At 48.1% G+C, this 27,511-nt stretch overlaps 1 protein-coding gene across 1 annotated transcript; it reads right to left on the bottom strand.

Moving 5' to 3' along the window:
* Positions 1-1,281: 1,281 nt before the first annotated feature.
* Positions 1,282-27,511, bottom strand: LOC142471431 (uncharacterized). Its single transcript, XM_075578235.1, has 8 exons — positions 27,442-27,511; positions 15,253-15,273; positions 11,460-12,181; positions 9,882-10,092; positions 7,793-8,011; positions 3,787-3,861; positions 3,499-3,575; positions 1,282-1,860 (listed from the first exon to the last, which is right to left on the bottom strand). The coding sequence occupies exons 1-8, from the start codon at positions 27,509-27,511 to the stop codon at positions 1,597-1,599; spliced, it is 1,659 nt and encodes a 552-aa protein (XP_075434350.1). The 3' UTR covers positions 1,282-1,596.

The following is a 27,511-nucleotide window of genomic DNA, read 5'->3' as shown; positions in this document are numbered from 1 at the left end:
TAATAACGTGGCCTCTTTTTAATCGGATCTGATGATTTTTTGGTTGTGCATCATTGATGTACTGTATTGCAGAATTTTGTTTTGGGCGACAACACCGCATTTTTAGGTGATTGCAGCCTGATTTATCCACTCCTATCTTTGCCTGCAAACCACAGTGGATGGGAACATACTGCATTGAATTAAATCAATGGGAGAATGAAGATGGGAATGAGGCATTAGGAAGAAAAAAAAAAATATTTCAAGGGTACCCTCCAAGACTGAAGTGTTTGAGCTACGTGGAGAAGAGAGGCTGTAACCACAGTACCTGGGAGATCCTTTGATGGGGAGCAGGGGGGGGGGATGCGTCATCCGACAGTGGATCAACAAGGGAAGATGGAAGATGTTGATAATATATATGTGTGGGTGTGTTTATACATATATCCCATTTATACAATAGGATTTTGTGGATCTGTGTCTCAGACAACATTTTCCATCGAGGATCTCTTGGCTCATAGCTCATTACTCCATAACTCTCCTAACTCTGTGCCCAGAACATACTTGAAAATGAGAGGCAACTCTCAATGCATTACTTCCTTTTAACCTATTTTATATATAATTAAGATCAACGTCTCAATTTACAGGAAAGGGCATCAGTCGTACATCTCATTTGTACTATAAAACTTGTATAGCACGCGGTTGTGTCTCAGTTTTTTAGGACGGAACCTCCATAGTAAATCACATTAATACTATATACTGTACCTTTTATAAGGTGCGTGTCTCATTTTATCAGGACAGAGTTTACATCATACATCCCATTTATATAATAGAATATAAGATATATATACATATATACTATGGGCAGCGGCAGTGCCAGCCTCCCTTTCACACACGTTTTTTTAATGAATAATTCAAACAACTCAGGAATATACATTTTGTGTTGCCAATAATTTATAAGAATAAAGTTATGAATAAATTAATAAGTTTCATACAAAGCAAGTTATAATGATATACAATTGTACAATACATGGGATGTATACAGTATATAAATATGTTTTTTTACATATATATATATATAAATACACATACACACACACACACACACATATATATATATATATATATATATATATATATATATATATATATATATATATATACATATATATATATATATATATATATATATATATATATATATATATATATTTATAGATATATAATATAGAGATACATATATATATATATATATATATATATATATATATATATATATATATATACACATATACACAGAGAGGGATACATACTGTATATTTAAAAACAATTTATGCAATACATGTATATGTATGTATAGATGCGTACATATATGCGTCTCTAGCTATAAATATTTATGAATATATTAGTATATATTGATGCAGCCAGACTTTCTGTCTCCGGTGCCGGGGAAGAAAAAAGTGAAAATCAGTGGCACTGGAGACTGTTTCTGCCACGCCTACGCTGTGGGGGTCCCTGCTTCCAATTGTGACCCACAGAGCTTACAGTCTAGCTATTCTCAGTAGGAGTAGGATATTAACCGAGACATCAAAAAGACGATCCAATAAAGGATTTACAGTATGTCTATGAGGTTGATTGGTGACTTTGTCCCGATAGGTAAGGTCTTGGGCGCATCTCATGGTGCTCTCTTGTTGATGAAGGTCTCCTGTTAAAGTCATGGTGGTCTCTTGTTGACGAGGGTCTTCTGTTAAAGTTTTCTCTTGGCCGTGAACCCCCCTCAGGGTCGTAGTGTACGTGGGGTCTTCCAGAGATGTTCCCGTCCAAATGGGGAGCGTACGTAGGATAATAGGTTACTGAGTACATTCCAGTTCTCCCGCACTTCAGTACCTGCAGAGGAAAGAGCTCAGGGTTACATTAAGTTATAGGGTTAGTGGCACGGGAAATGTATTAGGATTAGTATTAGGGTTCATGTATTAGGTTAGTGTATAATGGTTAGGGTTAGTGTTAGGGCTGATATTATATGCTTAGTGGGTTGGGTCAGAGTTCGTGTTAGGATTCATGTTAAGCTAATGTACAGATATTAGTGTAAATGGTTTGTTAGGGTTAGGGTTGCTATCTTATGTTTAGAGTTTTGTTTATTAAATGTTAATGTTAGTTTTACATTTTGTATTTATTGTTTGTGTGTTATACTGTATGTTTAGTGTGTTAGGTTAGTATTAGGGTTTATATTGTAAGTTTAGTGTGTTTGGTTAGTGTTAATGTTAGGGTTGATATTGTATGATTAGTGTGTTAGGTAAGTGTTAGTGTTTGGGTTGATATTGTATGATTAGTGTGTTGTGTTAGTGTTAGTATTAGGGTTTATATTGTAAGTTTAGTGTGTTGGGTTAGTTTTAGTGTAAGGTTGACATTGTATGATTAGTGTGTTGGGTTAGTGTTAGTGTTAGGGTTGATATTGTATGATTGGTGTGTTAGGTTAATATTAGGGTTGATATTGTATGATTAGTGTGTTGGGTTAGTGTTAGTGTTAGGGTTGATATTGTATGATTAGTGTGCTAGGTAAGTGTTAGTGTTAGGGTTGATATTGGATGATTAGTGTGTTGGGTTAGTGTTAGTGTTAGGGTTTATATTGTATGATTAGTGTGTTAGATTAGTGTTAGGGTTGACACTGTATGTTTAGTGTGTTAGGTAAGTGTTAGCGTTAGGGTTTATATTGTATGATTAGTGTGTTAGATTAGTGTTAGGGTTGATATTGTATGATTAGTGTGTTGGGTTAGTGTTAGTGTTAGGATTGATATTGTATGATTAGTGTGTTAGGTTAGTGTTAGTGTTTGGGTTGATATTGTATGATTAGTGTGTTGGGTTAGTGTTAGTGTTTGGGTTTATATTGTATGATTAGTATGTTAGATTAGTGTTAGGGTTGATATTGTATGATTGGTGTGTTAGGTAAGTGTTAGAGTTTGTGTTGATGTTGTATGATTAGTGTGTTAGGTTAATATTAGGGTTGATATTGTATGATTAGTGTGTTGGGATAGTGTTAGTGTTTGAGTTGATATTGTATGATTAGTGTGTTGGGTTAGTGTTAGTGTTTGGGTTGATATTGTATGATTAGTGTGTTAGGTTAGTGTTAGTGTTAGGGTTGATATTGTATGATTAGTGTGTTGGGTTATAGTTGGGGTTCATGTCAGGCTAATTATGTTCATGTTACACTAATAATGTTAGGATTAGTGTTAGGGTTTGTGTTAAGGTTATGGATAGTACTGGGGTTGGTAATACATGTTTGGTGTGATGAGTTAGTGTTAGGGATTATGTTAGGCTAATGCAGAAGGATTAGTGTAAGGGTTTGTGTTAAGGTTATGGTTGTTAGGTTTGGTGTTATAGGTGGTGGGTCAGTTTTAGGGACAAGATCAGGTAATCAGGTAATTAGGGTTAATGTGTTATGGTTAGGTTTCTGTGTTGGGATATAACGTGGAAGATTAAACAATCCTGTTTATGGTGTTTAGTAATGTTTATAGGGCAAATACTCACTGCGCAAAGCAAACCCAGGAGTAGGGAAACAGCAAGTGCAGCAACCAGTGCGAGAAGAATAATACCCCAGATTGGCACTGTAAGAGAGCAAGAGATTATGTACTGCAGTATATAATAATGCTGAGTATCTCTGTATACTGATAATGAACACGCTGCGCTGTATAAAGATTCTCAATATCTATACAGTACACTGATAGTGAACACGTCGTTATGTATAATGTTGATGAGTTTCTATACACTGATAATGAACATGCTGCGCTGTATAATGATGATGAGTATCTCTCTTACCTGCAGAAATGGCAGACGATGCTTGAGTTGTGCTTGTGGTACTCTGTATCACTGTGCTGCCTCCTCCTGCTACAGCTGCAGATAAAACAGTGATTGAGAGAGTGGCTCAGTGAGTAAAAGACACTGACTGGCACTGAGAGTTTGAAGCAGGGGAGCCTGGGAGAAGGAGCGGCTCAGTGAGTAAAGACACTGACTGGCACTGAGAGTTTGAAGCAGGGGAGCCTGGGAGAAGGAGCGGCTCAGTGAGTAAAGACACTGACTGGCACTGAGTGTGAAGCAGGGGAACCTGGGAGAAGGAGCGGCTCAGTGAGTAAAAGACACTGACTGGCACTGAGCGTGAAGCAGGGGAACCTGGGAGAAGGAGCGGCTCAGTGAGTAAAGACACTGACTGGCACTGAGCGTGAAGCAGGGGAACCTGGGAGAAGGAGCGGCTCAGTGAGTAAAGACACTGACTGGCACTGAGTGTGAAGCAGGGGAGCCTGGGAGAAGCAGCGGCTCAGTGAGTAAAGACACTGACTGGCACTGAGTGTGAAGCAGGTGAGCCTGGGAGAAGCAGCGGCTCAGTGAGTAAAGACACTGACTGGCACTGAGTGTGAAGCAGGGGAGCCTGGGAGAAGGAGCGGCTCAGTGAGTAAAGACACTGGCACTGAGTGTGAAGCAGGGGAGCCTGGGAGAAGCAGCGGCTCAGTGAGTAAAGACACTGACTGGCACTGAGTGTGAAGCAGGGGAGCCTGGGAGAAGCAGCAGCTCAGTGAGTAAAGACACTGACTGGCACTGAGTGTGAAGCAGGGGAACCTGGGAGAAGGAGCGGCTCAGTGAGTAAAGACACTGACTGGCACTGAGTGTGAAGCAGCGGAACCTGGGAGAAGGAGCGGCTCAGTGAGTAAAGACACAGACTGGCACTGAGTGTGAAGCAGGGGAACCTGGGAGAAGGAGCGGCTCAGTGAGTAAAGACACTGTCTGGCACTGAGTGTGAAGCAGGGGAACCTGGGAGAAGGAGCGGCTCAGCGAGTAAAGACACTGACTGGCACTGAGTGTGAAGCAGGGGAACCTGGGAGAAGGAGCGACTCAGCGAGTAAAGACACTGACTGGCACTGAGTGTGATGCAGGGGAACCTGGTTCAATTCCCTGTGTCGGCTCCTTGTGACCTTGGACAAGTCACTTTATCTCCCTGTGCCTCAGGCACCAAAAAACATAGATTGTAAGCTCCACAGGGCATGGACCTGTGTCTGCAAAATGTCTCTGTAAAGCGCTACGTACGACTAGCAGCGCTATACAAAAACATGCTATTATATATATATATAATAGCATGTATAATATAATATATAATAGCAGGTATATACATACCATTGTGTGAAAAAGAAAGTACACCCTCTTTGAATTCTATGGTTTTACATATCAGGACATAATAACAATCAACTGTTCCTTAGCAGGTCTTAAAATTAGGTAAATACAACCTCAGATGAACAACAACACATATTACACTGTGTCATGATTTATTTAACACAAATACACCTTTGAGTTGGCTATCTGGCTGAACCCCCCCTGCTCCAAGTAAGTTCCTTTGAAGCTCAGAGCAGCTCAAAAAAACAGTCCTGACCAGTTCCAGACTCAGTATTATTATGACATGCTCCGACACAGCAGACAGAGGCCAGTGGATTACAGCTTTGAGATCAGATTTCATAAACCGTGGATATAACCGCAGTATTGTAGAATCCACAAAGCCACCAGAATACCAAGAAGTGATACTCCTTGAATACAGACAGAAAGAGACAAGCGACAGGGTTCCTTTGGTGGTAACATATAACTCACACCTAGAAGCCCTACGCAAGATCGCCAGGAAACTACAACCCATTCTCAAGGAAGATACAAGACTGCAACAGTTCTTCCCTGAAACACCCTTATTATCATACAGACAACCTCATAATCTCAAGGAAATGATGGTGAGGAGTAAAGTACAGTATTCAACAGTACAACTGAATGCGGGACAAGACCATGCCAGGACGCAAGATGCAAAACCTGCGCAATACTCCACACCGCGGGCACAATACAAATACCACAACGGAATCTGGAGTACAAAATCAGAGGAAGGTTCACCTGTTCCTCCAGCAATGTCGTGTACTGTACCTCATCATGTCCATGAAATGCCAAGGGGACTGCTACTACATAGGTGAGACGGGACTGGGGCTAAACAAGAGAATGAACCTGCATCGCCACAGCATCACACGTGGCACAAGAGACAGTCTTGTCTGCGAACATTTCTCTGACTCTGGCCACAAGATGAATGATCTGAATGTGGCCATACTCAAAGGTAATCTTAGAACACTGAAAGAGAGACGGTTGCATGAATACAAATTTATGCAACTTTTCGGGACACTTAGCGATGGCCTAAACCTAGACCGAAGTTTTATGAGTCACTACTGACATGAGAGAAATCTCTTCCCATGAGTGCTAAAGGCCATGTCCATACATACTGCCATATGTATATATGCACACACAGCTGTCCCTTACACATACAAATTCTCTATGTAATTCCATCCCTATATACTAATAGGGACCACATAGTATCGACACACACTTTTAGTAATGCTAGAGCCTCTTACATTTCCACACCTACCCACCCCATTGATATACACTTCCACTCCACACAAACCTTTTGTAAAGGGCTGTAAACATTGTGGGCTCTTTACCAATTTATATTTACATACATACACACACACACACTTTTCTATCACTAACATTCAGGGACTATTTAACACCACAAGTCATAAATCGCATACTACACAGGGGGGGGGGGGGGGTTAGGTTTCAGTCACAGATAACATTCCTACAGTATATGCACTGTTTTTAAGATTAACCATGCTGCTTTATTCAATGAACCATCGCCGGAAGAAGAGATCAGCGTATCTCGAAAGCTCACACAAATAAAAGCATTTCGTTAGCCAATGAACGGTATCATCTATTCATTTTTTATTATAAAAGCTTGGCTAACACGGTCTCTCTCTCTCTCTCTCTCTCTCTCTCTCTGTATATATATATATACAGTACCGACACAGTTTATTCTATTGCGGCTAGAAAGAAAGCCACGAGGTTTCCCGGCTTTGATACTGAATCGCCTCGGCGTGCCGCGCGTCACCGATGCGCGGTCACGCTTCATCGGGAGCGTGCGCAAACGGCGTGCATGCCCAGGGCTCCCCGAAGGGAGCCCTGGTGTCCCGAGATGTGAGGGAGGTGCCTCGATCGGAGGACCGATCCTCCGAGGCTCCGGCGCGCGCACGGGACACCTCGGCGCGCGCCCGGTATCTGTCGCGGCCGAGACCGGGAAAATGTTAGAATAAACTTGGCAGCGACAGTATATATATATATATATATATATATATATAGAGAGAGAGAGAGAGAGAGAGAGAGAGAGAGAGAGAGAGAGAGAGAGAGAGAGAGAGAGAGAGAGAGAGAGAGATACATACACATACAGATGGCAGGTGCACACTATAAGCACATAAAGAAAAAATAAATGAACTTAACAGATGATGGGGTGCAGGCAGAAGGACAGGGATCACCAGCAAGTCCAGGAGATATGAGGTGAAAGAAGTCCCCAGCACTCTCCATAAAGTAACAAAAGAAGTAGGTTTGTTCAACATGAGGCAAATCAATGCATACAGTGCAACGTTTCCGACCTCACTCGCTCCTTTCTCAAGCTATTGCTTTACTTGCAGGTCTCTGAATGGGACCGTATGTGTCAGTCCAGTGCTTTCCTTACCCTTACCCAACACTTTTCTAATCGGAGAAAGAGAAGAGGGAGAGCTAGGAGTAATCAGTCACCCTTATGTGACCACAATAAACATGTCACTGTCATTAGTACACTTTTCTCCTGGGGGGGGGGGGAATGTCCCCTTAAACATGTCACTGTCAATAGTACATTTGGGTGAGAGAACAGACTGACATTTAAGACGGAATATCAATTCAAAGAAATCTCAAGGAATATATTTAAAAATAGCTTGTGACTTACTTGTGGTCCCTGTATTGGTACTTCCATTTGTGGTGGTCTCTGTATTGGTACTTCCACTTGTGGTTGTCCCTGTATTGGTACTTCCGCTTGTGGTGGTCCCTGTATTGGTACTTCCGCTTGTGGTGGTCCCTGTATTGGTACTTCCACTTGTGGTTGTCCCTGTATTGGTACTTCCACTTGTGGTGGTCCCTGTAGTGGTACTGCCACTTGTGGTGGTCCCTGTATTGGTACTGCCACTTGTGGTGGTCCCTGTATTGGTACTGCCACTTGTGGTGGTCCCTGTATTGGTACTTCCGCTTGTGGTGGTCCCTGTATTGGTACTTCCGCTTGTGGTGGTCTCTGTATTGGTACTTCCACTTGTGGTGGTCCCTGTATTGGTACTTCCACTTGTGGTGGTCCCTGTATGGGTACTTCCAGTTGTGGTGGTCCCTGTATTGGTACTTCCGCTTGTGGTGGTCCCTGTATTGGTATTTCCACTTGTGGTGGTCCCTGTATTGGTACTTCCACTTGTGGTGGTCCCTGTATTGGTACTTCCACTTGTGGTGGTCCCTGTATTGGTACTTTCGCTTGTGGTGGTCCCTGTATTCGTACTTCCACTTGTGGTTGTCCCTGTATTGGTACTTCCACTTGTGGTGGTCCCTGTAGTGGTACTGCCACTTGTGGTGGTCCCTGTATTGGTACTGCCACTTGTGGTGGTCCCTGTATTGGTACTGCCACTTGTGGTGGTCCCTGGATTGGTACTTCCGCTTGTGGTGGTCCCTGTATTGGTACTTCCGCTTGTGGTGGTCTCTGTATTGGTACTTCCACTTGTGGTGGTCCCTGTATTGGTACTTCCACTTGTGGTGGTCCCTGTATTGGTACTTCCAGTTGTAGTGGTCCCTGTATTGGTACTTCCACTTGTGGTGGTCCCTGTATTGGTACTTCCGCTTGTGGTGGTCCCTGTATTGGTACTTTCACTTGTGGTGGTCCCTGTATTGGTACTTCCACTTGTGGTGGTCCCTGTATTGGTACTTCCACTTGTGGTGGTCCCTGTATTGGTACTTCCACTTGTGGTGGTCCCTGTATTGGTACTTCCACTTGTGGTGGTCCCTGTATTGGTGCTTCCGCTTGTGGTGGTCCCTGTATTGGTACTGCCACTTGTGGTGGTCCCTGTATTGGTACTTCCACTTATGGTTGTCCCTGTATTGGTACTTCCGCTTGTGGTGGTCCCTGTATTGGTACTTCCGCTTGTGGTGGTCCCTGTATTGGTACTTCCACTTGTGGTGGTCCCTGTATTTGTACTTCCGCTTGTGGTTGTCCCTGTATTGGTACTTCCGCTTGTGGTGGTCCCTGTATTGGTACTTCCGCTTGTGGTGGTCCCTGTATTGGTGCTTCCACTTGTGGTGGTCCCTGTATTTGTACTTCCACTAGCAGTGGTCCCTGTATTGGTACTTCCACTTGTGGTTGTCCCTGTATTGGTACTTCCGCTTGCGGTGGTCCCTGTATTGGTACTGATGCTTGTGGTGGTCCCTGTATTGGTACTGCGACTTGTGGTGGTCCCTGTATTGGTACTTCCACTTGTGGTAGTTCCTGTATTGGTACTTCCGCTTTTGGTGGTCCCTGTATTGGTGCTTCCACTTGTGGTGGTCCCTGTATTGGTACTGCCACCTGTGGTGGTCCCTGCATTGGTACTTCCGCTTGTGGTGGTCCCTGTATTGGTACTTACGCTTAGGGTGGTGCCTGTATTGGTACTTTCACTTGTGGTGGTCCCTGTATTGGTACTTCCACTTGTGGTAGTTCCTGTATTGGTACTTCCGCTTGTGGTGGTCCCTGTATTGGTGCTTCCACTTGTGGTGGTCCCTGTATTGGTACTGCCACCTGTGGTGGTCCCTGCATTGGTACTTCCACTTGTGGTGGTCCCTGTATTGGTACTTACAATTGTAGTGGTGACTGCATTAGTAGTGGTGGCTGCAGTAGTAGTGGGTGCCACAGAAGTAGTGGGTGCCACAGTAGTAGTGGGTGCTGCAGTAGTAGTCTGGGCTGCAGTAGTAATTGGGGCTGCAGTAGTAGAGGGGACTGCTGTAGTAATTGTATCTGTCATGATTGTTACTGTAATAGTGGGGGCTGTAGTAGTAATTGGGGCTGGTGTAGTCGTGGGGGCAACAGTAGTAGTGGGGGATGCTGTTGTAGTTGGTGCTGTAGTGGTGTCTGTAGTGGTTGCTACAGTAGTAGTGGGTGCAACAGTAGTAGTTGGGGCTGCTATAGTTGTGGGTGTTGCAGTAGTAGTGGAAGCTGCAGTAGTAGTGGTTGCTGCAGAAGTACTGGGGACTTCAGTGGTAGTGGGGGCTGCTGTAGTAGTGGGGGTTGCTGTAGTAGTTGGGGTTGCTGTAGTAGTGGGTGCTGCTGCAGTAGTAGTGGGTGCTGCTGTAGTAGTGGGGCCTGCAGTAGTAGTGGGTGCTGCTGTAGTAGTGGGGGCTGCAGTAGTAATGGCGGCTGCAGTAGTAGTAGGGGCTGCAGTAGTAGTGGGGGCTGCAGTAGTAGTGGGGGCTACAGTAGTAGTGGGGGCTGCAGTAGTAGTGGGGGCTGCAGTAGTAGTGGGGGCTGCAGTAGTAGTGGGGGCTACAGTAGTTGTGGGGGCTGCAGTAGTAGTGGGGGCTGCAGTAGTTGTGGGGGCTGCAGTAGTTGTGGGTGCAGCTGTAGTTGTGGGGGCTGCAGTAGTTGTGGGGACTGCAGTAGTTGTGGGGGCTGCTGTAGTAGTGGGGGCTGCAGTAGTTGTGGGTGCTGTAGTAGTTGTGGGGGCTGCAGTAGTTGTGGGGGCTGCAGTAGTAGTGGGAGCTACAGTAGTAGTGGGGTCTGCAGTAGTTGTGGGGGCTGCAGTAGTAGTGGGGGCTGCAGTAGTTGTGGGTGCTGTAGTAGTTGTGGGGGCTGCAGTAGTTGTGGGGGCTACAGTAGTAGTGGGGGCTGCAGTAGTTGTGGGTGCTGCAGAAGTACTGGGGACTTCAGTGGTAGTGGGGGCTGCTGTAGTAGTGGGGGTTGCTGTAGTAGTTGGGGTTGCTGTAGTAGTGGGTGCTGCTGCAGTAGTAGTGGGTGCTGCTGTAGTAGTGGGGCCTGCAGTAGTAGTGGGAGCTACAGTAGTAGTGGGGTCTGCAGTAGTTGTGGGGGCTGCAGTAGTAGTGGGGGCTGCAGTAGTTGTGGGGGCTGCAGTAGTTGTGGGGTCTGCAGTAGTTGTGGGGGCTGCAGTAGTAGTGGGGAGAACAGTAGTAGTGGGGGCTGCAGTAGTAGTGGGGGCTGCAGTAGTAGTGGGGGCTGCAGTAGTAGTGGGGGCTACAGTAGTTGTGGGGGCTGCAGTAGTAGTGGGGGCTGCAGTAGTTGTGGGGGCTGCAGTAGTTGTGGGTGCAGCTGTAGTTGTGGGGGCTGCAGTAGTTGTGGGGACTGCAGTAGTTGTGGGGGCTGCTGTAGTAGTGGGGGCTGCAGTAGTTGTGGGTGCTGTAGTAGTTGTGGGGGCTGCAGTAGTTGTGGGGGCTGCAGTAGTAGTGGGAGCTACAGTAGTAGTGGGGTCTGCAGTAGTTGTGGGGGCTGCAGTAGTAGTGGGGGCTGCAGTAGTTGTGGGTGCTGTAGTAGTTGTGGGGGCTGCAGTAGTTGTGGGGGCTACAGTAGTAGTGGGGGCTGCAGTAGTTGTGGGTGCTACAGTTGTAGTGGGAGCTGCAGTAGTTGTGGGGGCTGCAGTAGTTGTGGGGGCTACAGTAGTAGTGGGGGCTGCAGTAGTTGTGGGAGCTACAGTAGTAGTGGGGGCTGTAGTAGTTGTGGGGGCTGCAGTAGTAGTGGGGGCTGCAGTAGTTGTGGGGGCTGTAGTAGTTGTGGGGGCTGCAGTAGTAGTGGGGGCTGTAGTAGTTGTGGGAGCTGCAGTAGTAGTGGGGGCTGTAGTAGTAGTGGGGGCTGCAGTAGATGTGGGGGCTGCAGTAGTAGTGGGGGCTACAGTAGTTGTGGGGGCTGCAGTAGTAGTGGGGGCTGCAGTAGTTGTGGGGGCTGTAGTAGATGTGGGGGCTGCAGTAGTAGTGGGGGCTGCAGTAGTAGTTGGTGCAATAGTTGTAGTTGTATCTGTAGTGGGTGCTACAGTAGTAGTGGGTGCTATTGTAGTAGTGGGGGCTGCAGTAGTTATGGGGGCTGCAGTTGTTGTGGGGGCTGCAGTTGTAGTGGGGGCTGCAGTAGTAGTGGGTGCTGCAGTTGTAGTTGCATCTGTAGTGGGTGCTACAGTAGTAGTGGGGGCTACTGTAGTAGTGGGCGCTGCTGTAGTAGTGGGTGCTGCAGTAGTTGTGGGGGCTGCAGTAGTTGTGGGGGCTGCAGTAGTTGTGGGGGCTGCAGTAGTAGTGGGGGCTACAGTAGTAGTGGGGGCTGCAGTAGTTGTGGGGGCTGCAGTAGAAGTGGGGGCTGCAGTAGTTGTGGGGGCTGTAGTAGATGTGGGGGCTGCAGTAGTTGTGGGTGCTGCAGTAGTTGTGGGTGCTGCAGTAGTAGTTGGTGCTGCAGTAGTAGTGGGTGCTGCAGTAGTTGTGGGGGCTGCAGTAGTAGTTGGTGCTGCATTAGTAGTTGGTGCAACAGTTGTTGTATCTGTAGAGGGTGCTACAGTAGTTTTGGGTGCTGTAGTAGTAGTGGGTGCTGCAGTAGTAGTGGGGGCTGCAGTAGTTGTTGGTGCAACAGTTGTTGTATCTGTAGGGGGTGCAGTGGTAGAAATAGTATTATTTTTGCTCTCTTCTAGAAAGCAAGACGTAATTAATTTAACACCCAGAGTGAAATATAACTGGAGAGGGGGGAAAAGGTGGGGAGGGGAAGAGGATGGTGGTGAGAAGGGGGGGAAGGAACGGGAGGGGGGAGGAGGGGGAGAGGGGAGTTGAGGAAGGGTAGTTAGGGGAGGGGACATAGGGTGGATGAGGGGAGATGGGGAGGGGGAAAAGATGGGAGGGGGCAAGAGGGGAGTTGGGGGAGGGAACGGAGGGTGGAAGAGGGGAGTTGGGGGAGGGGACAGAGGGTGGAAGAGGGGAGTTGGGGGAGGGGACAGAGGGTGGAAGAGGGGAGTTGGGGGAGGGGACAGAGGGTGGAAGAGAGGAGTTGGGGGAGGGACAGAGTGTGGAAGAGGGGAGTTGGGGGAGGGGACAGAGGGTGGAAGAGGGTAGTTGGTGGAGGGGGCAAGAGGGGAGGGAAGGGGGCAAGAGGGGAGGGAGGGAGGGAAGGGGGCAAGAGGGGAGGGAGGGAGGGAGTGGGGGCAAGAGGGGAGGGAGGGAGGGAGTGGGGGCAAGAGGGGAGGAAGGGAGTGGGGGCAAGAGGGGAGGGAGGGAGGTAGTGGGGGCAAGAGGGGAGGGAGGGAGTGGGGGCAAGAGGGGAGGGAGTGAAGGAGTGGGAGCAAGAGGGGAGGGAGGGAGGGGGTAGGGGCAAGAGGGGAGGGAGGGAGGGGGTGGGGGCAAGAGGGGAGGGAGTGGGGGCAAGAGGGGAGGGAGGGAGTGGGGGCAAGAGGGGAGGGAGGGAGGGAGTGGGGGCAAGAGGGGAGGGAGGGAGGGAGTGGGGGCAAGAGGGGAGGGAGGGAGGGAGTGGGGGCAAGAGGGGAGGGAGGGAGGGAGTGGGGGCAAGAGGGGAGGGAGGGAGTGGAGGGAGTGGGGGCAAGAGGGGAGTGGGGGTAAGAGGGGAGGGAGGGAGGGAGTGGGGGCAAGAGGGGAGGGAGGGAGTTGGGGCAAGAGGGGAGGGAAGGAGGGAGTGGGGGCAAGAGGGGAGGGAGGGAGTGGGGGCAAGAGGGGAGGGAGGGAGATGGGGCAAGAGGGGAGGGAGTGGGGGCAAGAGGGGAGGGAGGGAGTGGGGGCAAGAGGGGAGGGAGGGAGGGAGTGGGGGCAAGAGGGGAGGGAGGGAGTAGGGGCAAGAGGGGAGGGAGGGAGGGAGTGGGGGCAAGAGGGGAGGGAGGGAGTGGAGGGAGTGGGGGCAAGAGGGGAGGGAGGGAGGGAGTGGGGGCAAGAGGGGAGGGAGGGAGGGAGTGGGGGCAAGAGGGGAGGGAGGGAGGGAGTGGAGGGAGTGGGGGCAAGAGGGGAGTGGGGGCAAGAGGGGAGGGAGGGAGGGAGTAGGGGCAAGAGGGGAGGGAGGGAGGGAGTGGGGGCAAGAGGGGAGGGAGGGAGGGAGTGGGGGCAAGAGGGGAGGGAGGGAGTGGGGGCAAGAGGGGAGGGAGTGGGGGCAAGAGGGGAGGGAGGGAGGGAGGGAGTGGGGGCAAGAGGGGAGGGAGGGAGGGAGTGGGGGCAAGGGAGAGGGAGGGAGGGAGTTGGGGCAAGAGGGGAGGGAGGGAGTGGGGGCAAGAGGGATGGGAGGATATGGGGGCAAGAGGGGAGGGAGGAAATGGGGGCAAGAGGGGAGGGAGGGAGGGAGTGGGGGCAAGAGGGGAGGGAGGGAGGGAGTGGGGGCAAGAGGGGAGGGAGGGAGGGAGTGGGGGCAAGAGGGGAGGGAGTGGGGGCAAGAGGGGAGGGAGGGAGTGGGGGCAAGAGGGGAGGGAGGGAGGGAGTGGGGGCAAGAGGGGAGGGAGGGAGGGAGTGGGGGCAAGAGGGGAGGGAGGAAGTGGGGGCAAGAGGGGAGGGAGGGAGGGAGTGGGGGAAAGAGGGGAGGGAGGGAGGGAGTGGGGGCAAGAGGGGAGGGAGGGAGTGGGGGCAAGAGGGGAGGGAGTGGGGGCAAGAGGGGAGGGAGGGAGGGAGTGGGGGCAAGAGGGGAGGGAGGGAGGGAGTGGGGGCAAGAGGGGAGGGAGGGAGTGGGGGCAAGAGGGGAGGGAGGGAGGGAGTGGGGGCAAGAGGGGAGGGAGGGAGGGAGTGGGGGCAAGAGGGGAGGGAGGGAGGGAGTGGGGGCAAGAGGGGAGGGAGGGAGGGAGTGGGGGCAAGAGGGGAGGGAGGGAGGGAGTGGGGGCAAGAGGGGAGGAAGGGAGGGAGTGGGGGCAAGAGGGGAGGGAGTGGGGGCAAGAGGGGAGGGAGGGATGGAGTGGGGGCAAGAGGGGAGGGAGGGATGGAGTGGGGCCAAGAGGGGAGGGAGGGAGTGGGGGCAAAAGGGGAGGGAGTGGGGGCAAGAGGGGAGGGAGGGAGTGGGGGCAAAAGGAGAGGGAGGGAGGGAGTGGGGGCAAGAGGGGAGGGAGGGAGTGGGGGCAAGAGGGGAGGGAGGGAGTGGGGGCAAGAGGGGAGGGGAGGAGGGAGTGGGGGCAAGACAGGAGGGAGGGAGGGAGTGGGGGCAAGAGGGGTGGGAAGGAGTGGGGGCAATAGCGGTGGGAAGGAGTGGGGGCAATAGCGGAGGGAGGGAGTTGGGGCAAGAGGGGTGGGAGGGAGTGGAGGCAAGAGGGGAAAGTGGGTGCAAGAGGGGAGGGAGGTGAAGGGAGGTGCAAAAGTGGACTGAAGGAGAAAATTCTGAGAGAAGAGACAGATAACGACGTGTGAAACACAGGGGGGGAACTGGGGGGTAGGTAATATGCGACGTACCTGCAGGTGTAGTATCGGCACCTGAAACACAAAGACAGATTGTTTAAGTATTTGTGACTCCTTTGTGTCAGAATACCACATTACATACACAGAGACATTATTACTCCCGCTGGTACTATTATTATTTTTAGTATTATTATTTAGTATTATTATAGGTAGTATTATTTTTTGCTCTCTTCTAGAAAGCAAGACATAATTAATTTAACACCCAGAGTGAACTGGAGAGGGGGGGAAAGTTGGGGAGGGGAAGAGGATGGTGGTGAGAAGGGGGGGAAGGAATGGGAGGGAGGAGGAGGGAGAGAGGGGAGTTGAGGGAGGGTAGTTAGGGGAGGGGACATAGGGTGGAAGAGGGGAGATGGGGGAGGGGGACAAGATGGGAGGGGGCAAGAGGGGAGTTGGGGAGGGAACGGAGGGTGGAAGAGGGGAGTTGGGGGAGGGGACAGAGGGTGGAAGAGGGTAGTTGGGGGAGGGGGCAAGAGGGGAGGTGGCAAGAGGGGAGGGAAGGGGGCAAGAGGGTGGAAGAGGGTAGTTGGGGGAGGGGGCAAGGGGGGAGGGGGCAAGAGGGGAGGGAAGGGGGCAAGAAGGGAGGGAGGGAGTGGGGGCAAGAGGGGAGGGAGGGAGTGGGGGCAAGAGGGGAGGGAGGGAGTGGGGGCAAGAGGGGAGGGAGGTAGTGGGGGCAAGAGGGGAGGGAGGGAGGGAGTGGGGGCAAGAGGGGAGGGAGGGAGGGAGTGGGGGAAAGAGGGGAGGGAGGGAGTGGGGGCAAGAGGGGAGGGAGGGAGTGGGGGCAAGAGGGGAGGGAGGGAGGGAGGGAGTGGGGGCAAGAGGGGAGGGAGGGAGGGAGTGGGAGCAAGAGGGGAGGGAGGGAGTGGGGGCAAGAGGGGAGGGAGGGAGTGGGGGCAAGAGGGGAGGGAGGGAGTGGGGGCAAGAGGGGTGGGAGGGAGTGGGGGCAAGAGGGGTGGGAGGGAGTGGGGGCAAGAGGGGTGGGAGGAAGTGGGTGTAATGGGGAGGGAGGGAGTGGAGGCAAGAGGGGAAAGTGGGGGCAAGAGGGGAGGGAGGGGAAGGGAGGGGCAAAAGTGGAGGGAAGGAGAAAATTCTGAGAGGAGAGACTGATAACGACGTGTGAAACACAGGGGGGGATACTGGGGGTAGGTAATATACGACGTACCTGCAGGTGTAGTATCGGCACCTGAAACACACAGACAGATTGTGTAAGTATTTGTGCCTCCTTTGTGTCAGAATACCACATAACATACAGAAGTAACAGACATTATTACTCCCGCTGGTACATTGCAATGGGAATTACACAACGCGCCAGCAGGAGCAAGTTAATAGCATTAACCGCCACGCAGAAAGGCGACACGGCTAACATGTAATTGTATCTGCTGGCTCCTAATCCACAGCAATCATGGTCTATTCATAATCCAGTACTGTTCTGCAGTGAAGAGCTCAAACTGCAATAGATATAAACACAGGACAGTCTGATCCTGTCCCTGATACTCTGCAGTCAGGAGGCACCCTTGCAGAGAGAGGCTGTGTGTGGTTGAGCTTCCACTAGGGGCTCAGCATGGCTTCAGACCCAGGAGGGGGTGGTGGTGCTGGGGCAGAGGAATCTGGGAACCCCAGTGGATGTGGCCTGGATGTGTGTGAAACTGATGAACTTTTGCCAACGGAAAGGGATTTAATAAGAATTCAGAGAGAAAAGACAAGAGAGAAAGAGAATGCTGAGCATGAGGGAATGGAGGAAGAGACACAAGGAACAGGTGAGGTGCTGGTTCTGTCCGGGGAAAGTAACATACAAACCCAGAGCAGTAAATGCCAGCAGCAAAGTAATGTTATAACTGAGAGCAAGAAGAAAAGAGAGGCTGAGCTGGAAAAGAGCAGGCGCGCAGCAGAGAGAGCAGGCGTGCAGCACAGAGAGAGCAGGCGTGCAGCACAGAGAGAGCAGGTGAGTATCACAGAGCAAGCAAGTGCGCAGAACAGAGAGAGCAGGCGCGCAGCCAGAGAGCAGGCGCGCAGCACAGAGAGCAGGCGCACAGCACATAGAGAGCAGGCGTGCAGCACAGAGAGAGCAGGCGCGCAGCACAGAGAGAGCAGGCGCGCAGCACAGAGAGAGCAGGCGCGCAGCACAGAGAGAGCAGGCACGCAGCACAGAGAGAGCAGGCACACAGAACAGAGTGAGCAGGCACACAGAACAGAGACAGCAAACAGATGGCACAGAGAGAGCAGGCGCGCAGCACAGAGAGAGCAAGCAGACAAACAAGCCTTATAGTAAAGTGCCCAAACACTATGCAAAGGCTGAATGTGCCAAGGGAAGAGAGGCTGAGTCCTCAGCACATGGAAACTGAGGCTGATAGCTTCCTACATGCAGCAGGAATCAGTCAGGAGCCAAACACAGGTAAATTGCAAACTGCAAAACCAATATATATATATATCTATATTCACAGCGTTTCTCTGTGTACGGAGCATGCTGCTGGTGAAAAGATTGGTCATATATATGGGAAAAAAACAGAAGGATAATCCCTACGCTTCTCCCATTGGGATAGCAATACATGGGGAAATAAATATACATAGTGAAACCTAAGTCTGTAAGACAAAGGACACTTTTGGTTACATCCTTTGATCAAATAATGACAAGCCCGCTAACCAACGTCAAGGTAAGTCTCAGTAGCAGGTCCATATAGATCAGGGGTGGGGAACGTCCGGCCTGCGGGCCATGTAAGACCCGCGAAATCATTTGGTCCGGCCCCCGGGAAGCAAGCCAGCAAGAATGGTTTAAAAAAAAAATTTTTTTTTTAAAAAAACTCCTTTTTTCCTGATTGGCTGCCCGTGCTGTCACTCTGTCAAGATTTTTTTTTTTTGGCCCGCCTCTTCCTACGGCACTGCCCCCTCCCTTCTTTCCTCCAGTATTGCCGGGCTCCTTAGGCTCCGCCCCTCTGTCCCTCCCTTTAGGCTCCGCCCCTCTGTCCCTCCCTTTAGGCTCCGCCCCCTGTCACTCCCTTTAGGCTCCGCCCCTCTGTCACTCCCTTTAGGCTCCGCGGGCCTGCCAGTCTCTCAGCTGCACTGGCTATGCAGCTCCAGCTGCCCATCCACGGGCCCCAGGTAACCCACATGCCCCTCCCAGGCACCTTACCCACCCCAAGGGGGAGATAAATTATTTTTGTGTGTGTTTGCAGAGGTGGGCTTATTGTGTGTGTGTCACTGTGTGTGTGTGTGTGTCAATGTCACTGTGTGTGTGTGTGTGTCTGGTACTGTCACTGTGTGTCTGGCACTGTCACTGCGTGTGTCTGGCACTGTCACTGTGTGTGTCTGGCACTGTCACTGTGTGTGTCTGGCACTGTCACTGTGTGTCTCTCTATCTGTGTGTTTGTCACTGTCACTGTGTGTGTGTCACTGTCAGTGTGTGTGTGTGTGTGTGTGTGTGTGTGTGTGTGTGTGTGTGTGTGTGTGTGTGTGTGTGTGTGTGTGTGTGTGTGTGTGTGTGTGTGTGTGTGTGTGTGTGTGTGTGTGTGTGTCACTGTCTGTGTGTATGTGTGTGTGTCACTGTCTCTGTATGTGTGTGTGTGTGTCTCACTGTCTCTCTGTGTGTGTGTGTGTGTGTGTGTGTGTGTCTCACTGTCTCTGTGTGTGTGTCTCACTGTCTCTGTGTGTCTCACTGTCACTGTTTTTCTCTCTGTCTGTGTGTGTGTCACTGTCACTGTGTGTGTCTGGCACTGTCACTGTGTGTCTCTCTATCTGTGTGTTTGTCACTGTCACTGTGTGTGTGTCACTGTCACTGTGTGTGTGTGTGTGTGTGTGTGTGTGTGTGTGTGTGTGTGTGTGTGTGTGTGTGTGTGTGTGTGTGTGTGTGTGTGTGTGTGTGTGTGTGTGTGTGTGTGTGTCACTGTCTGTGTGTGTGTATGTGTGTGTGTCACTGTCTCTGTATGTGTGTGTGTGTCTCGCTGTCTCTGTGTGTGTGTGTGTGTGTGTGTGTGTGTCTCACTGTCTCTGTGTGTGTGTCTCACTGTCTCTGTGTGTCTCACTGTCACTGTTTTTCTCTCTGTCTGTGTGTGTGTCACTGTCACTGTGTGTGTCTGGCACTGTCACTGTGTGTGTCTGGCACTGTCACTGTGTGTGACTGGCACTGTCATTGTGTGTCTCTCTGTCACTGTGTGTGTCACTGTGTGTGTGTGTGTGTGTCACTGTCTCTGTGTGTGTGTGTCTCACTGTCTGTGTGTTTGGGTGTCACTGTCTGTGTCTTGGTCATTGTGTTTGTGTGTCACTGTCTGTGTGTGGCAGCAGCCGCCTGAGGTGATTAAGGACCCGAGTATCACCAGGGTGGCGCGGGTATGCAGCGCTCCGGGGGGGAGAGGGTATAAGAGGCTTGGGGGATAGAAGAACGAGTCTGCGGTGGGAGAGACACCTCACTACCGCCTCTCCTCCTCCTCCCCACACCGGACAGCAGTTGGGGAGGGTACCTGCTCCGATCCCCCCGTGCACTTACATGGCCCTCCTCCCCACACCGGGTGGCAGAGGAGGGCACCTGCTTCGATCCCCCCTGCTCAGATTCCCCCCCTCCCCCTTGCGCATTTACACAGTCCTCCTTCTCCCCACACCGAGCAGCAGTTGTGGAGGGCACCTGCTCCGACCCCCCCCGATCAGATTTCCCTCCCCCTGTGTGTCAGAGAGAGAGAGAGTGTTTGTGTCTGAGAGAGTTTGTGTGTCAGAGAGAGAGAGTATTTGTGTCTGAGAGAGTGTGTGTGTCTGAGATAGTGTGTGTGTGTGTCAGTGTGTGTGTGTGTGTCAGAGTGTGTGCGTGCGTGTGTGTGTCTGAGAGTGTGTGTGTCTGAGAGTGTGTGTGTCAGTGTGTGTGTGTGTGTCTGAGAGAGTGTGTGTGTGTCTGAGAGTGTGTGTGTGTGTGTGTGTGTGTGTGTGTGTCAGAGAGTGTGTGTGTGTGTGTGTGTGTCAGAGAGTGTGTGTGTGTGTGTGTGTGTGTGTGTCAGTGTGTGTGTCAGTGTGTGTGTGTGTGTGTGTGTCTGGGCGAGTGTGTGTGTGTGTGTCAGAGAGTGTGTGTGTCAGAGAGAGAGTGTGTGTGTGTGTCAGAGAGCGTGTGTGTGTCAGAGAGTGTGTGTATCAGAGAGAGAATGTGTGTGTGTGTGTGTGTCAGAGAGCGTGTGTGTCAGAGAGTGGAAAAGAAGGGAGCCTCACGCCCCCTGGAACTCTTTGATAAAGCGCACCAAGTCGTGCGAAATGCATAAGAGTGGGTCTATGTTGCTTTTGTGCCATTAAAGCTTTTGCAGTTATCTGAGTGGTCCCGGTCTGTTATCTTCACCACTGGGCAGTTGCACCACCTTACCTTCTACTGTATCCTGTATCAGAGTGTGTGTGTCAGAGAGTGTGTGTGTCTGAGAGAGAGAGAGAGTGTGTCTGAGAGAGAGTGTGTCTGAGAGAGAGAGAGTGTGTCTGAGAGAGAGAGAGTGTGTCTGAGAAAGAGTGTGTCTGAGAGAGAGGAGAGTGTGTGTCTGAGAGAGAGAGTGTGTGTCTGAGAGAGAGAGAGAGAGTGTGTGTCTGAGAGAGAGTGTGTGTCTGAGAGAGAGAGTGTGTGTGTCTGAGAGAGTGTGTGTCTGAGAGAGAGTGTGTGTCTGAGAGAGAGTGTGTGTCTGAGAGAGAGTGTGTGTCTGAGAGAGTGTGTGTCTGAGAGAGTGTGTGTTTGAGAGAGAGTGTGTCTGAGAGAGAGTGTGTCTGAGAGAGAGAGAGTGTGTGTCTGAGAGAGAGAGTGTGTGTCTGAGAGAGAGAGTGTGTGTCTGAGAGAGAGATAGTGTGTGTCTGAGAGAGAGAGAGTGTGTGACTGAGTGTGTGACTGAGAGTGTGTGACTGAGAGTGTGTGACTGAGAGTGTGTGACTGAGAGTGTGTGACTGAGTGTGTGACTGAGTGTGTGTGTCTGAGAGTGTGTGTCTGAGAGTGTGTGTCTGAGAGTGTGTGTCTGAGAGAGAGTGTGTGTCTGAGAGAGTGTGTGTCTGAGAGAGAGTGTGTGTCTGAGAGAGAGTGTGTGTCTGAGAGAGAGAGTGTGTGTCTGAGAGAGAGAGTGTGTGTCTGAGAGAGAGAGTGTGTGTCTGAGAGAGAGTGTGTGTGTCTGAGAGAGAGTGTGTGTCTGGGAGAGTGTGTGTCTGAGAGAGAGACTGTGTGTCTGAGAGAGTGTGTGTGTCTGAGAGTGTGTGTGAGTCTGTGAGAGTGTGTGTGTGTCAGAGAGAGGGAGAGTGTGTGTGTCTGAGAGAGAGAGAGAGTGTGTGTGTCTGAGAGAGAGAGAGAGAAAGAGTGTGTGTGTCAGAGAGAGAGAGTGTGTGTGTCTGAGAGAGACAGAGAGAGTGTATGTGTCTGAGAGAGAGAGTGTGTGTGTCTGAGAGAGAGAGAGAGAGAGAGAGAGAGAGAGAGTGTGTGTCTGAGAGAGAGTGTGTGTGTGTGTCTGAGAGAGAGAGAGTGTGTGTCTCAGAGAGAGAGGGTGTGGCTGAGAGAGAGAGAGTGTGTGGCTGAGAGAGAGAGTGTGTGTGGCTGAGAGTGTGTGTGTGTGTGTGTGTGTGTGTGTGTGTGTGTGTGTGTGTGTGTGTGTGTGTGTGTGTGTGTGTGTGTGTGTGTGTGTGTGTGTGTGTGTGTGTGTGTGTGTGTGTGTGTGTGTGTGTGTGTGTGTGTGTGTGTGTGTGTGTGAGAGTGTGTATGTCTGAGAGAGAGAGTGTGTGTCTGAGAGTGAGTGTGTGTGTGTGTGTCTGAGAGAGAGAGTGTGTATGTCTGAGAGAGAGAGTGTGTGCGTCTGAGAGTGAGAGTGTGTGTGTGAGAGAGAGAGTGTGTGTCTGAGAGAGAGTGTGTGTGTCTGAGAGAGAGTGTGTGTCTGGGAGAGTGTGTGTCTGAGAGAGAGACTGTGTGTCTGAGAGAGTGTGTGTGTCTGAGAGTGTGTGTGAGTCTGTGAGAGTGTGTGTGTGTCAGAGAGAGGGAGAGTGTTTGTCTGAGAGAGAGAGCGAGAGTGTGTGTGTCTGAGAGAGAGAGAGAGAAAGAGTGTGTGTGTCAGAGAGAGAGAGAGTGTGTGTGTCTGAGAGAGAGAGTGTGTGTGTGTCTCAGAGAGAGAGAGAGTGTGTGTCTCAGAGAGAGAGGGTGTGGCTGAGAGAGAGAGAGTGTGTGGCTGAGAGAGAGAGTGTGTGTGGCTGAGAGTGTGTGTGTGTGTGTGTGTGTGTGTGTGTGTGTGTGTGTGTGTGTGTGTGTGTGTGTGTGTGTGTGTGTGTGTGTGTGTGTGTGTGTGTGTGTGTGTGTGTGTGTGTGTGTGTGTGTGTCTGAGAGTGAGTGTGTGTGTGTGTCTGAGAGAGAGAGTGTGTATGTCTGAGAGAGAGAGTGTGTGTGTCTGAGAGTGAGAGTGTGTGTGTGTCAGAGAGAGGGTGTGTGTGTCTTAGAGAGAGAAAGAGTGTGTGTCTGAGAGTGGGTCTGAGAGTCTTGAGAGTTGGTCTGACAGTCTGAGAGTGGATCTGACAGTCTGAGAGTGGGTCTGACAGTCTGAGAGTGGGTCTGAGAGTCTGAGTGACAGTGGGTCTGAGTCTGAGTGACAGTGGGTCTGAGAGTGAGAGTGAGTCTGAGAGAGAGTGGGTCTGAGATCCTGAGAGAGAGAGTGGGTCTGTGAGTCTGAGAGAGAGTGGGTCTGAGAGTCTGAGCGAGAGAGTGGGTCTGAGAGAGAGAGTGGGTCTGAGAGTCTGATTTCCCTACCCCCTGCCCGATTTCTGTGCGTGTGCTCGTGCACAGACACCAACCCACAGTCAGTCATAGTCACCCACCACCCAAGAGTCAGTCAGTCACCCAAAGAGAAGCAGTTCCAGCGATCACATTAGTGGTGAGTTCATTAAATGTTTGACCAAATATAGCAGGCTAATTTTTAAGTTGATAATTTTGGATGGCCCTCGAATGATTTTATAAATATCAAAATGGCCCTTGGCAGAAAAAAGGTTCCCGACCCCTGATATAGATCCTTTATCCTAATGGGGTCTTACCCCTATCCAACATCCCAGATGACAAGGTTTGCAGGCTTGAAAGTGACTCCATGATCCTGACCCTTATAATCTGCAGTCAGAAGATCACCCTACATTAGAAATAATCCCAGGACTGTCTGAGCCTGTCCATCATAATATCAATTTGGGACGTCACTCTACACTCGATTAAAAAAAAAAACAGGATTTTGTGAGTCTGTACTGAATAATTTATAGGTCCGAAGATCATACTGAATTACAAAATCCATATTAGTAAATCCCATACATAAATATTTTCAAACATTTTTACTTCTATAAAAGATCTTGAATGACCTAGAACATTTAAAAAAAAAAAAAAAAAAAAAAAAAAAGCCAAATGTGAGTTCTGTATGGGAGATAAGGGACTACCTTGTCTTGCATGTAAGGCTTTACCATACTCATAATCTTCTTAACTCCCTATAAGAACTCTAATGTTCAATTTAAGAATAACTCTAAGGTTTACTATTACAGAGAAAAATCTCATGAGCTTGATACTTAATTACTCTCTCAACTTTATTAGAAAAACGTACATTTCTAGAGCCGCCTACTGTACTATTTTTTGAGTGATCAAACTATATATATATATATATATATATATATATATATATATATATATATATTTTAAGTATCATAATATATCAACTAATATTTCTAAACCCTACCTTTGAAAGAATAGAATTGAAAATAATTGAGGAATCAATCAGGAGAGGGGCAGTAGTGGATTTGGTAATATTGAACAATGTAGAAGTAATAACAAATATTCAAGTCCTTGAACATTTGGGTAACAGTGATCATAACATGGTCTCATTTTAAATAAATGATAAAAAAAACTGATTACTTGGGTTCAACAAAGACCTTAAACTTTAGAAAGGCAGACTTTAATAAACTGAGGTCTAATCTACAACTGGTATGATGTTTTTGCAGGGAAAAATGTAGAAGATAAATGGGCAGTCTTTAAAACATTGTTAGAAAAGCACACTCATCAGTGTATACCCTTGGGTAATAAGTATAAAAGAAACAAGTCAAAACCAATGTGGCTAAATAAACAGGTAGGGGAGGAAATGGACAAGAAGAGGAAGGCGTTTAGATTCTTTAAGTCAGAAGGGACAGAGACATCGTATCAGAATTATAAGGAATGTAACAAAAATTGCAAAAGGGCAATCAAATTTGCAAAAATTGATAATGAAAAAAGGATTGCAATAGAAAGTAAGGTCAACCCTAAAAAGTTCTTTAAGTACCTTAATAACAAAAAAATGAGAAAAGAAAATATAAGACCCTTTCAGTGTGAAATGGGTAGGCAAATTATTGGAGATAAGGAAAAAGCAGAGGTATTAAAAAAATTCTTTGCCTCTGTGTTTACCAGGGAAGAATCAATTTCAATAGTAGTGCCGCAGGAGGAAGCCACAACCTCCATATTAATGAAAAATTGGTTAAATGAGGAATAAGTTCATAAGCGGCTTAGAAAAAATGAAAGTAAATAAGGCACCTGGCCCCGATGGCATACATCCAGGAGTTCTCAAGGAGTTAAGCTTAGTAATAGCAAAACCATTATATTTAATATTCAAGGACTCCAGTTCCACAGGCTCAGTACCACAAGATTGGCGTAAAGCAGATGTGGTGCCTATATTTAAAAAGGGAACTAGATGACAACCGGGGGAAAATAGACCCATAAACCTGATTTCAATAGTGGGGAAACTACTTGAAGGTTTAATACGGGATAATATTCAGGAATACCTAAAGGAAAACAAAATTATTACTAATAGTCAGCATGGATTTATGAAGGATAGATCATGCCAAACTAACTTTATTTGTTTCTTTGAGGAGGTAAGTAGGAATTTAGACCAGGGTAATGCAGTTGATGTGGTTTACTTAGATTTTGCATAGGCTTTTGATACGGTTTCACACAAGAGGTTGGTGTACAAAATAAAGCAAATTGGACTAAGTAATAATATATGCACCTGGATTGAAAACTGGTTGAAGGACAGACAACAGAGGGTTGTCATAAATAGAACTTTTTCAGGTAGGGCTAAAGTTGTGAGAGGAGTACCTCAGGGATCGGTACTGGGACCCCTGCTTTTTAACTTGTTTATTAATGACCTTGAGGTTGGCATCGAGAGCAAAGTCTCCATCTTTGCTGATGATACTAAATTGTTTAAGGTAGAATCAGAGCAGGATGTAATTTCTCTTCAGGGCAGGTAAATGGCAGATGAGGTTTAATACAGATAAATGTAAGGTTATGCATTTGGTAAGCAAGAATATACAGGCAAATACAAATTAAATGAGGATAAATTGGGGGAATCCTTGATGGAGAAGGATTTAGGAGTGCTTAGCAAAAGTGCCCAAAGTCATGCAGTAGCTGCAAAGGTAAACAAGATCTTATCTTGCATAAAACTGGCAATGGATGGAAGGGAAGTAAACATAATTATGCCTCTTTACAAAGCATTAGTATGACAACACCTTGAATATTGAGTCCAATTTTGGGCACCAATCCTAAGACAAGACATTATGGAACTAGAGAGAGTGCAGAGAAGAGCCACCAAATTAATAAAGGGGATGGACAATCTAACTTATGAGGAGAGGCTAGCTAAATTAGATTTATTTACATTAGAAAAGAGGCGTCTAAGAGGGGATATGTTAACTATATACAAATAAATTCGGGGACAATACAAGGAGCTTTCAAAAGAACTATTCACCCCACGGGCAGTACAAAGGACTCTTGGTTATCCCTTAAGGTTGGAGGAAAGGAGATTTCACCAGCAACAAAGGAAAGGGTTATTTACACTAAGGGCAGTTAAAATGTGGAATTCATTACCCATGGAGACTGTGATGGCACATACAATAGATTTGTTTAAAAAAAGGTTGGACATCTTTTTAGAAAGGATATATATACAGGGATATACCAAATAAGTATACATGGGAAGGATGTTGATCCAGGGATTAATCCGATTGTCAATTCTTGGAGTAAGGAAGGAATTTATTTTCCCCTTATGAGATATCATTGGATGATATTTCACTGGGGTTTTTTGTTTGCCTTCCTCTGGATCAATAAGTAAGTATAGATATAGGATAAAGTATCTGTTCTGTAAATTTAGCATAGGTTGAACTTGATGAACGTATGTCTTTTTCAACCTCATCTACTATGTAACTATGTAGAACAGAAGAGTGTAACTTAAGAAAAGTCACTGAGTTCTAAATGAAGGATAAATATCTACATTGTATGTTGCACAATGATCTATCTATTTTTAGTTCTTCATAACTTCTAGTTATAATTTGATACCACAAGCCATCAGTGTTAATTTCCTATCCAAGCTTCAAGTTAATATTTACAGAAATATATAATAAATCACATTCTTATTCCCACATTTATTTAGAAAAAATAATTTCTAGTGCCTGGTATAATATTGTGAGTGTCTGTAGTTACTATTATTATTATTATTATTATTATTATTATTTACATCTGTCCTAATATTATTTCTAATATATTTTTGCAAAGACTACATTTGCTATGAAAGAATAGAATAGAGATGAAAAATATACTATCGAAAAAAGTAATGTTAGGTTCAGGATAGATGATAAGGGTCTACCTTGTCTTGTGCACAATTATCTACCTTCAGGTTGCCCTTAGTCTTTAACCTCTTGTTATAATTTTACACCATGAGACACATATTAAATGCTTCTCTCAGTTTCTGGAGCTTGATACAGTATGAAATCACTCTCTCAGTTTCCATTTTAGAGAATTTTTTGGTTCCTTAGGTTTCATTAAAATTCATGTTTTAGCTCCAATTATATGAGAATCCATAACTCTGTAGACCTTTGTATTACAATACTCTCTTAGCTTCAAATAATTGTAAAAAAGACCCTTCAGTTTATAGACCTTTATATTAATTTTGTATCTTTGCCTCAAATTAACGAGAAAACGTATTTTCCTAAACTTTGTGTTACTGTACATTACTGTCTTGTATTCAAATGAATGAGAACACGTCAGATTCTAGACCTTGGTATAAATTTACTACCATAGCCGAGTTTCGAGAATCTAATTTTCGAGAACTCATTATTACAACTATGCTACTCTCTTTCCACCAAATTACTGAGAAAATGATTTTTCTAGAATGTTCACTACTGTATATGAAAGTTAATTTTGATGAGATTTAGAAAAAAACATCCAAAACGTACCTGTGCTATCAAAGTACAGGGCAGAGAGCAGAAGAATGTTGGCCATGAGAAGCCACTTCAAGGATCCCAT

Source organism: Ascaphus truei, chromosome 20 (genome assembly GCF_040206685.1).
Source record: "Ascaphus truei isolate aAscTru1 chromosome 20, aAscTru1.hap1, whole genome shotgun sequence".
Taxonomy (NCBI): domain Eukaryota; kingdom Metazoa; phylum Chordata; class Amphibia; order Anura; family Ascaphidae; genus Ascaphus; species Ascaphus truei.
This window is presented reverse-complemented; position numbering and strand designations above follow the sequence as displayed.

Bases quoted from the DNA above. Each gene is read 5' to 3' on its own strand.
- LOC142471431 (XM_075578235.1), bottom strand. From the start codon at position 27,511: ATGGGATCCTTGAAGTGGCTTCTCATGGCCAACATTCTTCTGCTCTCT. The intron at 10,093-11,459 runs GTAGCACCCACA...TGAAGTCCCCAG, and splicing joins CTGCAGCTCCCACTACAACT to TACTTCTGCAGCAACCACTA. The intron at 3,862-7,792 runs GTAAGTCACAAG...TTTTATCTGCAG, and splicing joins TACCAATACAGGGACCACAA to CTGTAGCAGGAGGAGGCAGC.